The sequence below is a fragment of the Opisthorchis viverrini genome (assembly GCF_000715545.1).
Source record: "Opisthorchis viverrini unplaced genomic scaffold opera_v5_428, whole genome shotgun sequence".
Lineage (NCBI taxonomy): Eukaryota > Metazoa > Platyhelminthes > Trematoda > Opisthorchiida > Opisthorchiidae > Opisthorchis > Opisthorchis viverrini.
Genome location: NW_008752071.1, coordinates 394834 through 411553, shown reverse-complemented (window position 1 = coordinate 411553; position 16720 = coordinate 394834). Strand labels below are relative to the sequence as shown.

Below are 16720 nucleotides of genomic sequence, written 5' to 3'. Positions count from 1 at the left end.
AAAAGCCAGTACAATTTTCAGTCTACTTCATCGTGACCGCTTCAAGACATCCAATAGATATCCGGAGGATGCCGTTTTATTTCTCAGGAAGATGAAGTCTTTGTTAATCTCTGCTTGTGCCAAGAAATGTTGCGTTGACGACAAATGGAAACGAGCAGTGCATCCTGTTACAACCATCCAGGTGCTATAAGCATCCGGTCCAATCACTCATTCACGTATATATTCGGAAACTGGAAGCATAAGATGTGTCTGCCTTTGTCATGATTTTCTCGTCCAAATACTTGCCTCAGATATTCCAGAAGCCTACATGTGATTGGCAAATGTTTGTAATGACAAATTTTCATCTTTCACTGATGACTGGCACGTCGAAAAAAGACCTTTAAGGGTTGGTAGAACAAGAAACCATTGAGAAAATTTTCTCCACTTACCCTCCAGATGTGAAACTTCAGTGTTCGAATATCAATTATGATAAAGTTATGATAAAACGGGATCGAAAGAGGACAAACCTGCAATTTTGCCTTGCGGAATAATGGCCACATGGAACGGTTTCAGGAGTAAAGCCAGATGGTTAGTTAGGACTGTACAAACGATAAACTGTAAAGTAGACGGATAGTAAAGTATACTAGATAGATAGGTAGATATAAGATGGATTCTGCTCCAACATGACAGGTTATTGTCATTTCTCGAAAACCTACAACCAAAATTTACGGTCCGCATGGCAATTCACTCAACCAAATCACCCAACTGATTGCAATTTTGTTTAAGCAGAAGTTAAAGAGAAAATTGGCTTAAGCTTAGACTATGAATCAAATATAAACTCAGCATCTGGCTTCTACGTGACATGACTAGGCAGTGCGTTAGTATCTCATTACTCGTGTTTTTTGGGCGACGTTGCAACTAGCAACCGAAAAGTTGTTGTGGTTGAGCAGCTGGTTCAGTATCATTTTTGTTATCGTCCTCTGACGCTGTCCGAATAGGTCCTCATGGGTAAGGTACAAACCGTCTCGAAACACCGTAGCTTATGTCTTGTGCTTCCCATTCACTGTTAGTGATAGATATCATGTCGGGTGGCCGGTAGCTCCTTGCAATCATTCATAATTGACAGGGTTGCTGCACGCTTTGACTTGTTCCGCCAGGTGCTGAGGTGATTGAGGCATGACCATCGAATTCAATTTTCCGTTATTCAATAGGCCCAAAGAATAACCATTGGGTTAGCAAGGGGAGACTAATAAATGGATTGGTGTTGGGTTAGCAAGACTAATAAATGGATTGGTGTTACCCCCTTACGTGGCTGACCGTGACCAAGTTCGTGCGAAGTACTAGCAGAACTATCGTATCGATTGTTGAGGCTATTTGGCCAGTGTGAAGCACAGACTCTTGAGTCTGCACATCTATTTTCAAACTTCACCTGTGGGATTCGTATGCCTGCACCTGTTGTGCTCGTTTCTTTGCAGGCTGGTCGGAAGCACTCAGGTTCTTCAAGGTGACCTATAACTGTGGGATCGGACTGACAACCAAGTCAACTGACTCGTACGGCGAACCGCTCCCACTGAGTAGAAATTAAAGAGTTATGGGAGCCATATCGGAGAAGGGAACGGAAAGGGGCCTACCATTCAAAAGTCTTTGAGAAGGTGGATCACGATGTAAAATCTTATAAATCAGTTACTAGTTAGAAGGACAGTGCCGAATTTACCCCACACGACCGCATCGAACATTTTTGGACCTTGAAGCCTGTTGAGTCCACTCAAATCGTGCTCCACTCCGGATGGAATAGCAAGCCGATCCACTGTGGCTGCGAACAGTGTATACGTTCCAACACTGGCTTCACTGAAGACAACAAACATAGTTTTTGGATTGAGGCGGATACTATCCATCGATAGGTTTCAAAATTGTCGAGATGCTTTCACTGGGCCAGGTATTCGCCAAATGTCTTTTACATCATGACAGGGAGATCGGGAAATCTCAGATGGATGATGCTTGAACTGACGTGAATCGGTAGCTTGGCCACATCAGTGGTGAGTAGTAAATGAGACAAAGTGGATCAACCAAGACTCTGCTACTAGACTGGCACCGCAATGAATTTTACGCGTGGTGGAGGCAATATCTTGGCCAATTATCAAACAATTGTTTTCAGTATTTATTTATGACACTGATACATGAAGGGATTTTGGGTGTATCACAACTTATTGTTGAATCAACGTTTGGCCTCGACAGAGCTGCAGTTATCAGACTGCCTTAGCAAGATACGAAACGGTCCCCGGACCTTATTCCGATAATCAAAGAGATGTGTCATTGCGGAACTGTATTATGGCTGGATAAGGCCTGCTTCTACCAGATATATACATGCCTTGTGGGCTAACTACGAAAAAAGGATTACTTCAACTGGTTATTACCACTTGACCGAAGGAGAAACTTCTACTCCTATTCAGGAATCCCCAAAACCTACCACCAAGCAGGGAAAATGTGAGTAAGACTCCGCTCAAAAATTACAGTATTGGGAATCTGCGCTGCCCGTATAACCTCCTGGCGCAGTTCCCTCAGCAGTAGGAACTAAAGCATGTCCCTTCAAAGAGCGCTGGGTTTTATGCTGAATGCAGCTCAGTGGACCTGGCAATCGCTGCACAATGGCTTTGGTAAAATCTCACGAATGTGACTAGTTGCTCCATGCCATCTTCGAAGATTTATAGCGATCCATCGATTCAGTCGATGGTGGAGAACCGTGGACAGTAATTATGAAATAATTAGATCCCAAAACTTCACAAAACGTGTCCAAACTCTAAATCTCGCATTGGCAGATGAATCTACCGAATCCCAAACTTCGAAATTCTTACAAAATGAAACGAGAGTACGCCCACAGGCCCGCTTCTTCACTCTGTTGCCAAATATAATCTTGGATGTTATGAGTGAAGATACTGGCTTTCTGTTGGGGCGTCGTTTTGACTTCTTTCTAGTATTAGAAATTTTGATGCATGGATTTGGGACTTCAAACTTAATCTCGTGTTTACATGTTTACAGAAGAATTTACACTGTTTGCGCGAGTGCGTTATTAACTGCGGTGTCTAGTTATGGCGTTTGTCGTATGCTACTGTGCAGGTTGTTCTATGGACTCACTCAAACAAGTCATTCATTTTCCACCCAGCAGATTCAGGCGAGGCGCAAATTATTTCCCCGCGGCTCAGGAATGAAAATTGGCTCGTGTAATGTCGCGCGAGAATTTGGCACATTGGACTCACATTGGCTGTTGAATTGGCCATCCAGCGCTAACTGTCAGGGCTAGCGTATCTTTGGAAGGGGGAGGGAACGGAATACTTTGCGTGCAGTCCAAATTGGTTTCATCCGTACTCCTGAAAAACAACAAAACTCAACAAGTACCAATGCAGTCTCTGACGCCTAAACGGCTCCACATTTAGTGTCTTTGAGGATATTCGGTGTTTGCTGAAGTAAATTAGTCCCAAAAAATATGGGCTTTACACTCGGCGCGTCATGGCAGGCTATAGGCCACAATCAAATTCAACAGCATGCACTGACTGCGGCAATTTTCCTGGATAGATGGGAGCGAGTATTCGAAGCATAGTCAACATAGCCCACTGGGTAAAAATAAACGAAATCAAAAGATTTATCATGTGGTCAAATTTATGTTGAGATCAAAAGCACAATGAGGCTCTCGTCAGCTAGGCCGAAAGGTGCATGGTTCCATGGAAGTAGAAGGGCATGCGTAAGTCATCAAACTGACGATCTGAAAATGAGTAAGTCTCTTACGCAGCATTCACGCTTGACTGTCAGAGGCTCTGTGTAGCTAACTTCCCAGTGGTTTATTGAAAGCACGACTAAAATTGTTTTCTCATTACGTAGTGAAGAGATGTAAAAGGCACCTTTAATGATTTCTGTGTTTGGTATCGAATTAGGCTTTTCAGTGATTAGATCTGGTCCCTACTTCGCACTAACACACCTGAAGACGATCACTGCGAACGAGGTTTACCAAATACAGTTAACCGATTATGGCGTCAGATATGTAAGCTGTGCCCACGAAAAATTACAAACAGGGATTTTTGGAAACCAGAGAATTGCATGCTTACCATGCTAGAATATCATTAATTGCAAAAAATAGAATGGAGGAAAGAAACCACACTGAATGCCCTGACAATGGTACAGGGTATTTTTGAAGCAATTCATAACACCGCACTGCAAGACATACCTGGGCGGAAATTCGCTGTGCAGAATCTCCCGCAAATCTGGCACACCAAGCACGAAAGCCCGTTCAATGGTCAGTAACCATCAGCCATGTGAACACAATTGATCTTTGGCGAAATAAATATCAACTTATGTCCTTCAGCCTCAACAAAACCCACACCTCCAAACACAAGCCTGACAAACTAGGATATCGCATGAGACGGTAAAATGGAGACACCAGATGTGACGTTCCATTGTATGTGTGGTTTCTGCTAATTGCACTCAAAGAAGTTGTTGCTCGATGTGTGCACAATGTTGGGAGGTAGAACTACCTTTAAGATCGCTCTGTTTATCAACAAATAATATACGGAAAGATAAGGTATAAAACGGCCAACAATTAGATCACATGGTACACGCTACGGTTTGGCACGTACTTAAAACTTTGATGCCATGCGATGTTTTACATTATGACATCAAATATCTCATGATATCAGTCAAAGATATTTCATCCGAACTATCCATACTCATGTATGGTAAAACGAGTTTTACTGGGACCAATACGCGCAAAAAACCAAACTATTAGGATGACCATGCCTTTCGTGAAATCTGTGCGTTGCAGTTGATAAAAAAATTTATTGTAAATGCGAGGCCTTATTAAAACAAAAAAACGAACAAACATCCCAAAACACTCATTCAACCGCAGACACTTTCACTCGCGTTACCATGTGATGCTCGGTTTCTCACTGAACGTTCCTAGGCGAGGATTGCGAGTTGACCGCAGTACTCCGCTACTGCTAAGCACGCATATATTAACGTGATTATTTGCTTACAGACTTCTTGCACACATGTTCATGAGAAAAGAAAATCCGAGTTAGGCGGATTTGTGAATATTGTCGTAATATTTTCTCACATTCGTACGTAAGCTTAAATTCGAGCATCGGCTTGAGTCGAATAAAGTCAATGATAAGTGAATAACGTGGTGAATAAATAAACTGATATGGACCAAGTTTTGTAACGTCTTAATAATTTTGGCATGCAAACACAGATGTCGTCCTTAGGCCATATCTGGAATACAGGGTACTTCGACCCTTGACAACAAATAAAATCCTCGGAAACCAGATACATTCCGAATGAGTTGCATTAGATGTCTGCCACGAGAAGGTGTGGTGGGTAAATTCTGATGCCTCCGTACATAAACTCGGTTCTCGAACCGCTCATATTTGTACCTGTAGTAGATGCATGACATTATGCAATTTAATTTGTTCGCATCGACTCTCCGAAAAGTGAACATAAACTTCAGTTGTTTATTTTTCACGCCGAAAATCCTACACTGTAATTGGTTTACTTCGCGAACCCCGTAGTGAACATGAAACCGATTCTGTGTTCCAGTGGATCGCTTGAGATGAATGAACGTGAATTCTGACATGAACCATCTGGTTAATTGCGTCAGGCGACCAGACTCTTGGATTTCCGGACAGAAGACTCCAAATCCACCTTAAATTTTCCAAGTAGCGCACAAGTGACTACACAAGACTGTCACCTGTAGTCCATGCGCATTTCAGGTGCGCGGTAAACACTACTAGTTCTTCCCGTACTAGTCGTGTATCCTCCTCTAAGCAGCAAAATGGTGCAGGCAGAGGTTTACGTCAGCCGATGCACACAGTATCAACTTCCTTGTATGGTTTCTGTATAGTAAGTAGCAACATGTCACCAACACATGAGCAACCAGCACACGAGCACAACTTGCACTTCATAGTGAGGCAAACGAGCGTACTTTATATATATATATATATATATACCAGCGAAAAATCGGAACTCTACCGACGAAATTCTGAATTTTGAGAATGTCAAGATAAGAATAGGGAAGCTTATGTGGTTTATTAACTTCAAATGCGTTATATGACACCTACTGGATCCTCCAAATTGCCAAAACATCGATTTAATGAGAGTTCGTTAACCGTTGTATCCGTTTCCCTTTTGCCCGGACATACCACACCCGAGTATCAAAAACACTCGTGCAATCGCGCGATAAAACCAATCTTGTCGAAGAAACTGTTTTTCTGCACTGTGTTCATTGGTCAGCTGCAGTCAGATAAAAAGCAATGCTATTGTTGATAGTCACAGATCCTGTCGCCTTGCAAACTGTTTGGATCTGAATCTTATAGAGTCCTTCCGCTTTTCGTTTCAGTATCTCAAATATTCCTTTACCAAGAGGACTTGTCCACATCATTGACGTCGGATTCAAAACTCTCCGTTGGAATGCGCTAAACCTTAGCATTTTCTCTCTAGTCGAAAATTCAAGAGGGATTTTCTCCGAGCATTTTACACACAGTACGGCAAAACTCGTTAAATGCGGCTAGCCATATTTTGAGGTTTTTTGGTGAGACTGGTCGCTCCACATTTGTTTCTATGCATCCAGTACCTTGTGATTCTGGGGCAACACATTACTGCATGGAGATATGAGTTAACTGAGCGTTGTACAGTATTCGGTAACTCACATTACTCACCTCAGACAAACACAATGCAGACCACTCTATTGGAAAGTAATAAGGTTACCAAAAGGATGCCAGGACGTAGATTCTCACATTCGGCCGAAAATTAGAGAGATGTGACAAACACACCCGAAATCTCCAAACAGAAGACCAGCCGAAGAACGTTACTCACAATAAATCAGTCCACATATGCTTGTCAGACATGAGACAGTAAGCACGTCCAGCTAGGTAGAATGCACATGGTGCGAGGGTGGATTGACTCTCACGTGAACAGATCTTCCAACAACAGAAAATCAACTGAAAAGTAAAAGCGAACCATCCAAAAAAGCTTTATTAGTGAGTAGATGGTAGATGGATATACCGCTCCCATGTTTCACCTCTGAGGTTTTCTGAATCAGTCATCTGTAAGAAGGGTTCGAATTTTTTCAATGAACGTGCCACTCATCCATATTCTCGTTATCATTATCATGATTATTATTTCAAACAAAAGCCGATAAAATATATTGGGCTGTACTCTTCAAAGTAGCGGGCGAAATTTATGACTTGTTCGCACAGGTAATGCTTGGCACGACTTCTATATAGTTCTACGAACGGCTGTAATAGAGCTCCACTTTGGCATGTTGTTTTGTTTTATTTAATCCTGAGTTACATCACCCAAGTAATTACGAAGGTGCACCTGAAATGCATTCAAGTGCTCAAGTTCCGCCCAAGCGTCCTGCAGAACTCGGGGAGCGATTTATTTGTCAAAGACCTGTCACAAATTATGGCATTTCAACAACGTACGTTTTGGTATAGTACATCCGAATTTATGTGGACCTATTTTTAGCTATGCTTAAAGGGTTTTGGATGAGACCGCTTACTTTCAAGTAAACCGTGACAGGATGTGAGTGATAAATCCTCGATTTCATACATTTCATTTGAGCCAAATATGTCGAATTGGGCAAAATCCTACACCGCCTCATTGTTTTCAGGTGTCAAAAGATAAACATATCTCAGCTTACGGGGCAAATAGACCCGCTAATCACGCAGCACCGTAACTCTGCACGATTAAAAAGTCGAAACGGGATATTTTTCCCTTATTCAAATAATACAATCAAAGTTTGCGTTCGCTGGCGTTTGAGCAACACGAGGAAATTAATTTAAGAATAAAATTTGATGTCATCGGAATAGCTTTGCTTCATCTGCAGTTGACAAACAATTAACAAACCAGGATCTCAACGGATATACATAGGATACCTAAGACAAGCTGAATAAACCGGTTGAACAAATAACAGAAGAAGAATCCCAGGAGAATTAATGCGTCCCAATAATGCTTCACTAACCTGTCAATAGCGGTGACCAGTTGGTTTTTTTTTTCTTTCGGCACAGCAGAAGACATTCTCGATCGGAATTGAAATGGTTGTGATTGCACTTCGGTCACGCTTATCTCGAGGTTAAAAAGAATATCAAAGAACTTGTAAGTTACATACGAGGCGCAATCTAGGTGCCATTTAGAGAGTTACCCGTTACAACAAACAAACATGCTTGATCACGCCAGATCTTGAAATTCGTTGTGGTAGGTTAAACTGCCTAGAGAATCATGGAACCTGTTCAATTCATAGAGTCCTCACAAGAACACAGTGACAACAACCCGGAGAATTAAGCAACTATTCTTATCTCGGTTACTTGCTTGATATTCTGATCCGTTAGTAGCAACCTTTGTGGATACTTCGTAAAAAGTTTTCAGTTTCTTCAGAAGGTGTAATCACTGATTCTGACTGGATCAAAATTGCTTCAATTATAACCTGTGTTCTCAACGATGCCTTGGTTTAGAAGTACCCTGGGGTTTATTCGTGATGTGAAATGCCGACGATTCTCAATTGAAACAAGGCAATGGCTTTGCAGTACAAATTTGCATCGAATTCCCGAGGAAATGCAAACTCCAGATTCTGAAATCTTCTCGGACTAACAACATCGTTTCAACCTTGTTGGAGGTGTCCGCATTCTGTACTGCAAAACATTCACGCAAAGACTTTCGGTGGGCAGTTGGAACACTTTGCGTTCGAAAACGTGCGGCCGGTCAACTTCGAAACTAATTCCGGCGTAAAGTAGCTGCTATGATCATTCACACACGATATTCACTTTACACATTTACAACATGGTTGGCTCATCAAGTGTGAACTTCGCACAAGAAATACTTCCGTCGTTTGTGAGAAAATGTTTCTTTGATTTGTATGCAGATTTCAGACCTATATTTCTTGAGAGGATCAAATCGGTTCTACTTCTGACCAGCGAGAGAATATTTTAACTCAACTACCGGCTATGGATTTAAATTGCTTCGATGACAACCTGTGTTCTAGAACCGTTAATGATGGCGAATAATCTGCTGGTTTGGACATCATTCCAATGTAAATATTTCACTGAATTCGAGCATGTTCTTCTAGTTCGATCACTGATAAAAAATGTGAGCGGTAGAACCGTCAGCAATCGGATTTGTTTATATTTGTTTGACTGCTTGAAGCGTTGCTTTGTGGTGTAATGGATAAATGCTGTCCTGTACAGCAATTTTCGATGGGTACTGTCTTTCGTAACTCTTATCTGACCATTTGTTAGATGGATCGAGAATGCTGTAATTAATCGGCGGAATCTCCTTAGATGTTGATAAAACACCAGTGGCGTGCAGCCAGGGACAAAATGTATTTTGTCAGTGTGATGCGGTGGAGAAGCCCTCAATCCTCCTTAAAAACCAGTGTGTGCATACTGCAAAATATCACGGTCGATATTTTAGTCATTTATTGATGCCATCAGACTCTCCAACCGGGAGTGTTGGATCACAGAACTGTCGGAAATTCGCAAAATGGCAGACGCTTTGGTCTGCGGCGCTTATTTTCATCATTGTAAGAGCCATCACATGTATTGCTATGTGATGTCAATAAACCATTCTCACAAAAGTAGGGCTTCACATTGATGTATGTATATTGTCGTTGATGGCAGCCTACGCTCCATAAAAGTTCATGTTTCAGTGTAGATCAGATGGTTGTGGATATGTTCGCCAAATTTTGCTACAACTTCTCAAACCCTTTGTTAAGAAGACATCATCAATCCACCGAAAGGCAATAAGTGACTGTATGCAAATTCCCAAGCTCGACACATACACCAAGAGCAATTTGATTTGCGCGTATTTAACCAAACCGAGCTTTCAACGTTGCGGTACGCTGGTCTCAGTTGATAGGGATAAAAGCGAGGTTAATTTTGGTACAGTTTTCTTCTTACAATAACAATAAAGAAAACCAGGTTCCCAGTCTCGTTTTGAAATCATTCAAAGGAATACAACCACCGATACTCAAACTTCAAACACTCCCACACACTTCGCAATGAACTTTGCAGTTCCCGCGGGTTGTGAAACACATCCCGCAGTTGGAACACGCAAATGGCCGCTCTCCTGTATGCACGCGATTGTGGACTTCTAATTTGCTGCTTGAGGGAAAGTGTTTTTGACAGACGCTACACATATATTTCACTGGGTCTCCAGGCTGAGAAAAATTCGGTTGTTCAAGAACGGACATTGACTCCATGTGACTTCCGCACAGATGGTGTACCAGACAACTGGGACTGCTGGCTTGAAAATCACAAAATGGGCATTTGCATTCCCGACTTTCTAACTCCGTTTCCAAGTGACGCCAAAAGTATGGAGTAGATATGAAGTTATTTTGACAAAAGGGACACTGCAACATATTGACCGATGATTCAGGAAGTTTTTCGACGGTTTGGCACAATTCTTTCCGAGCTAACTGTTCATTTGTCTGACCGGGTGATACAAGTACATGCTGATTAGCATCACCCCCATCACGCTGATGGTCAGCTTTTGTGGAGGAAGCATAAAGAAAATAAATCAATGAACCCCAACGTAATTTTGATGTAGTAAAATCAAGTTAAAATGTAAACTGAATAGTTACTTCGCATAGAAGTGAGTTTCAAAGGATAACAAATCAAATCAAGTGTTGTAGTTGATGAAAGAGAGATCCACGGAGACAGATGTGTATCCACTATGCACACACATTTCACTGTCTGGTAGTTACATGACTGATAAAGTAGAGGGGTGCCCTTTAAAATCTATTATTTGAGCAAGCTGATAGAAGCATAGCCGACAGGTACTGCATCTTACAGGGTAAGTGCTTAGAGCTCATCCTTGTAATGCATTGAAGCAGATGAAACCTTACGAAAACTTGAGTAATTATGAATAGTACTTCACACATAGCACTTCACGCATAGTGATAAAGTAGCATTAGTGCCAGTTACACAGCAGCAGCGCAATTACGTATATCTGGAAGCAACATAGTTCTTCACACATTCGAAAGTGGCAAAGTAATATTCCGTTAAGTAGTTACCGTAAACACTACTCATAACATTGTATCCATATGCCTCCCAGGAGAAGTATCCAAATTTTTATTGATGTTCATATTTTTGTAAAAAATTGCACGTCCGGTGAATACAGTCTAACAAAACATGTGTTCCTCCACATCGATCAAGGAATTTCGCGTCTGGTTGGTCAATAAAAAACGATATAAATGCCCACCAAATATTTTCTGACCAGAAGCAGGATACCATTTCTTCAGCTTCTTAAGAACACAACATCCATTAAGATGAACCTGAGAGTGAGAAAGCATATGATTTAACCCACACTGTGAGTTAGCTGCAAAAATTCATTGTTACCTGATAAAAACCAATTTGCACATCTAAGTTGCCCAAATTGGCAAGTGGCTTGCAAACGTTACATCGTCATTCGGGGAGATATTATCAGTGCGCAGTTCGGTGGGTAGTTCTTCTTTCTCTGCGTGTGCTTATATAGCATTTGAGAACTACTTGCTATCTTCTGACGTGACTGGCTGCCTTGGGTAACAATTTTCACGAATCTGTTTCGTCCGTTGCTGATCTTTGTTGCATTGTTTTCTGCGTTCTTTGTGTCGATTGCTTATCCAAACATCTATTTCCGTAGTTTATTCTATGGTTTTGAGTAGCATCGCGTTGTGGTCCGAACTTCCCGAGTTTCATTGGTTGTTTGCACCGTTCTATTTTCTCCACTGTAACGGTTAGAGTCCCTCCACTCGCTTTGGTTGGGCGCCCCTTCCAATCAAATAAATGGGTCCATTTGAATGGGGCTTTCCTGCTTCTCTTATGAGTAGCCAGTCTAATACATTTGCAACTCAAAGCTCTGCGGTTCTGGCATTCTCTTGATTGACCCAAAAATGTAGGCTCTGTTTCCTCCATGAATGCCTGCGTAAATGCGTCCCCTCAATAAGGTAACATATCAACTGGCAGTAAACCATCCAGCAGCTTGGATATTACCTAGCTAGATTGGTCGACCAATGATCAGACTCATGATTACAGACACTCACAACCGCTCTAAAAATTACGACAGAATTGCCAGTGACCCGCGCAGGTCTGCTTGAGGACAATAGGATCAGATCTCACGGAGCAACTCAGCATGGCAATAGAAGGAAGAGTTGCATAAATTGGTAAAAACAAGAAGGCTAAATTAGATGGAAAATTCTCAAGACTGATTGAGAATCTGGAGTGTGAAAGTAATCACAATGAAACCTGGGTAAGAAGTCAATGCAATGACGGAAGCTGAAGAAACATTTCTCATCAAAGGGCAGAATTTTGACTTCAAAGACGCGGCAAGCCTGGAGTATTTAGCCAGCCTAAAAGCAATGATGAAATCTTTTGGAATCACTTAGCAGTGACTTTGTCAAAATGTCGTTCCAGGCATCAAGCGCAACAAACCAATCAATATGTACCTTGGCAAAGAAAAGAAGCAATTAACAAGTTGAAGAAGGATGAAAATATCGTGATTCTACCGCAGACAAGGGAGGCCCAACGGTGATTACGGACAAACTGGGTTACATCAATGAAGCAGTGGCACTACTTAACGATACAACTACGTATCGCCGCTTAGAATGCGACCAAAGCAAGAAACTAGCAAACAAAATTAATGAGAACTTAAGGTAACTCCAAGATCTCCACAAAATCACAAAAGGAAAATATTGGGGAATAGGAGCTCGTGATTCGGACACTCCCCGCTTCTAAGGTCTCCCAAAGGTACCTCTCCGACCGATTGTATCACTTCCTAGAACAGCGACCTACAATCTTTCGAAAGAGTTATAAAGAAGGTTGAAATACCTCATCGGTGGGTCTCAACACCCAACCAACAATGCGGGACAATTTTTGGAGAAATTGAAAAACGTAAGCATCGATCAGGACGAAACAATGATCTCATTTGATGTGGGCTCATTATTCACGTCTGGAGACCTCGATTCGGTCAGGACAACTGTAGCCGAAGTATTGAGCAACGGGGAATCGATAGAGAAAGGACGCCTCTGCAATTACTCATGTATGATCACACATTTCGAGTTCGACGGAGTTTTTATTGAACAACCACGAGAGACACCAATGGGATCGCCAATTTCAGTATTTATTGCAGAAATTATAATCTGAAGATCGCCCAGGAAGCCAAATAAGGTCGATGCAACAGCACACAATGCAGGAAATGGACGCATCAATTTGATTGGAGAAGGCGCCCAGCCAAACTAAAAAATTAACCGTTACATTGGAGAAAATAGAGCGGTGCAAACAATTAATGAAGCTCAAGAAGTTCGGACCACAATGTAATTCTAATAAAAGCCGTAGAACAAACTGCTAAAATAGGTGTTTGGATAAGCACATAACACAAAGAACGCAGAAGAAAACACAACACACATCACAAACGGACCAACGAAAACCGTTACCCAAAGTAGCCAATCACGTCAGAAGATAACGGAAAGTCCGCAACTGCCGTACAAACCCACAAGGCAAGGAAGAGTTTCCTACCGACCTGCGCACTGATCATGCCTCCTCGAATGACGACGAAACGTTTGCAAGCTAATTGCCAAGCTCGGCGAACAGATCAACAGCCACCTAATCAACAACGTCAGTACGTTAGCGTCTTTGCAAACGTTTTAAGCATGGAACACTGAATGATACGCGCCACTGAGTCGAATTCATCACTCAAAACCCTCGGTTGCTTCATGGATGCCGGTGTAGAAACACATTTCCAGGAGTATTGATGCAATGAACTGATTAGGATCTGAAAACCGTTTGACTATGTCAAACATCTACAAAGTTCTAATATGGCATTCGCACTATACTCAAAGGACCGTACTCGCACTCAAGCGAATGATGGCGATAAGGGTGCTTAAATAACGGTATTCGACATAAAGTGCCACAGACAACGATGCCTTATTTCCACCATTTGCAAGTAGTATTGGCGCCCTGAGAACAAGAAAATGTCTCAGATTATCCTGTTCAGCAAATCGAAATGTCACCACTAACAATAATAATCGAATGGCAGTTTCAGGTTGCCACTGGCATTCTTATATTGTTTCAGAGTGTAGTATGCTAAAAGCGATATTCAGTAAGCTTGGGAGGTTGAATTTCTCAGGCTACAGGGCACCATTTATTCAAAATTTACTCCAGTCATCCTAAAAGATTCCGTTTTGGAATAATACGTTGGCGGTACTCTAAGGACTGAAACTGATAAAAAAATACTTAAACAACGTCTGAACTACTCACACTCCAAACTACCTATTTTTATGTGATGAAAAATAAGCAATTGGTAATCGGAAAATTGATTCCAAATCAGACACACAGTTCAAAGTGATAGTTACTTCAAAACGCAGTGTTCAAATTGGTCATTCATGTAGCTCGACCTTCCGCAGTTTTCAAAAATATCCTCAAGCATGCTGTTCAATATACAGTAACTCGTGAAGGTTGTTCATGACACAGTACGAGTGGTAGCCCGTGTTACGTTACACTGCTTTCTTGCAAAGCAAAATTATCAACACTATACAGCTTAAAACTTTGAAAAATAAGCATTTTGTTTTGCAAACATATTAAACATTATCCTAAGTAGATAAAACATTTTAACATGGTTTGAACAACTTAACCGAAAGCGCAATCGAAACAGCTCAATTTACAGAAATCGCGAGTTAAATTACAACGTACTTATGGGAACGTAATAGTCGTAAATCGCTTTCAAATTTCCATCTGATAATCAGTAAATCACAATGGGGGTGTGTGAGATTGAACAGCATATTTTACAGGAGCGGGGATTTTAACAAATTTTTTTATATGATTGAAAGCATAAGAGTTTGTTTTATAAGGTTGGCACGTTTAAGAATGATCATTTATGTCTAGCTGTAAACATGGCGTAGGGTAACCCCAAAATTGGTGAGCAGACTGTGCAAACGAAACGCAGCTTACGGTCTTTAAGCCCGATGATAAACATCGAATTGTAGCTTATTGCTGCCACTAATAAGTAAATATGTTGATCTCGCATTCTTTTCTCCACAGTGCTAGTGAGACAGTGTGCACTGTTTCGCGGTTTTCTAATATAACCAAAACCGCCATATCCAATGAAATTTCAGTTCACACATTTGAATTTACACTTGAATACCTAATGCTTGGAGACCTAGCTAATGACAGCTCTAATTAGCAGCACCCCTGCTCATTAGACTAAGCTAAAGGAACTTTCATTCGCTTACAGGCTAGCCTGCCTTAGATCATACGAAATATACACTAAACCCAATGAATAATCTGTCAAGTGAAACCTTCGTATGCGTAGTGTATATGATCAACTGAACTATTTTCATTAAGAAGCATCTGTTGTTCACACGTTCAACATAATGAAGCCGCAACAGTTCAAAATGAATGAAGTACTTGTTTTCCTATTATGTCTGCTGATTACGAGTGGTTTCAGCATAACTGAAGTATACATGCCCATACCAAGCAGAAATGGGAAATTGGAAGACCGTTGCAGAATAACCTGGTGAAACATCATCTACACGGTTTCGCTGAAGAGAGTTAGGCTGGTGCTTAAAAGTCAGACAGAATAACGCACCTTTGCTTACCGATCAACAAAGTGCATACACATCTCTAAACAGCGGTTTTTCTAGATGGTTGGATAGCTTTCAAAAATGATATGATGTCGGTTCTTGATGCCTGGCCTATGGTCTTCGTACAAACCGTCGGCGCGTCTTCCCGTAACTTCAACAGTAACTATGTAGGACATCAAAGACGAGAGATCCGGCTGGGTTTTAGATCAGTTTCCCGCCAGAAAACAAGTCGGCTTGCAAATGAGTGTATTTCGCTAATTTCACACGATTAGGGTTCGAGTAGAACATAAGGTTGGCAAAAACTCGGGGACTGTGCCTACCTGATGAGCTCGTTGGAATCGTTCAGTCGAAACTCTCAGCTAAAACCCAAAATTAATCACTTACTCAAAACAGTGAGAGTGAAAGTGAAGAGGTGAGTTAGTATGCCCTGTGTATTTCAGAGAAACGAGCCAAAATACATAGGGGTTTTTTATCCTTGGCTCTAGTTTATATTACCCAAAAGGAACTCAACTACTTCTTCCTTTCCACACAGTCTCATTGAATTTGTATTCAGTTGCTCAAAAGACAGAGCCGGATGTAGGATCCAGCTATTGAACAGAACGCCTGGACGTTCCGTTCCATGGCGTCCCGCTTGATTAAGCTCAATCAAAGGCCTGATAACGCAAGGAGAATGTCGCTGTGTGGACGCGTTGGCAATTTACGCCCAACCAAATGGATGACCTGTCCATTTCACTGTGTTGTCAGCAGTTTTAAACACCAACAAAAACCAGGACTAACTGGCCCGAGCGTCCACTACACACATGCGATTATCACAACCTGGACAGTTATACAACCCAATGGATACCTACCGCTTACCGGAAGTTGCTCGTCGAATCGGGTTTACATTGATTCTTGGTACTCCCTTATCGTCTTTTTTGCAATCTCACACCCGATTATTATGGCCTCGTGTTCTAAGAGAAAAGAAACAGGTGATGTTTAAAGGAATTGAAGTTGAGTATTCAGGACAGTGACATACACACACATAATATTTATCATGACAAAGCTGTCTAAGTCAACAGGTTGATAAATGAATTTCTCCCAATGGCGTTTTAGATCGGCTGCCAAAGTATGGCTTCTTATTGATTGGGTTATGAAGACTACTCGTATTTT

The 16720-nt window shown here is 41.5% G+C and overlaps 1 protein-coding gene across 1 annotated transcript in view; it reads right to left on the bottom strand.

Annotated features, from left to right (window-relative positions):
* Positions 1–1694: 1694 nt before the first annotated feature.
* Positions 1695–16720, bottom strand: part of T265_15264 (hypothetical protein) — a gene marked incomplete at both ends in the record, with an annotated part of 45402 nt that continues 30376 nt past the window's right edge. The window contains 2 exons of the mRNA XM_009177327.1: positions 1695–1827; positions 3234–3344. Of these exons, the coding sequence (XP_009175591.1) occupies positions 1695–1827; positions 3234–3344 (244 nt within the window). The remainder of the gene's footprint in view (positions 1828–3233; positions 3345–16720) is intronic.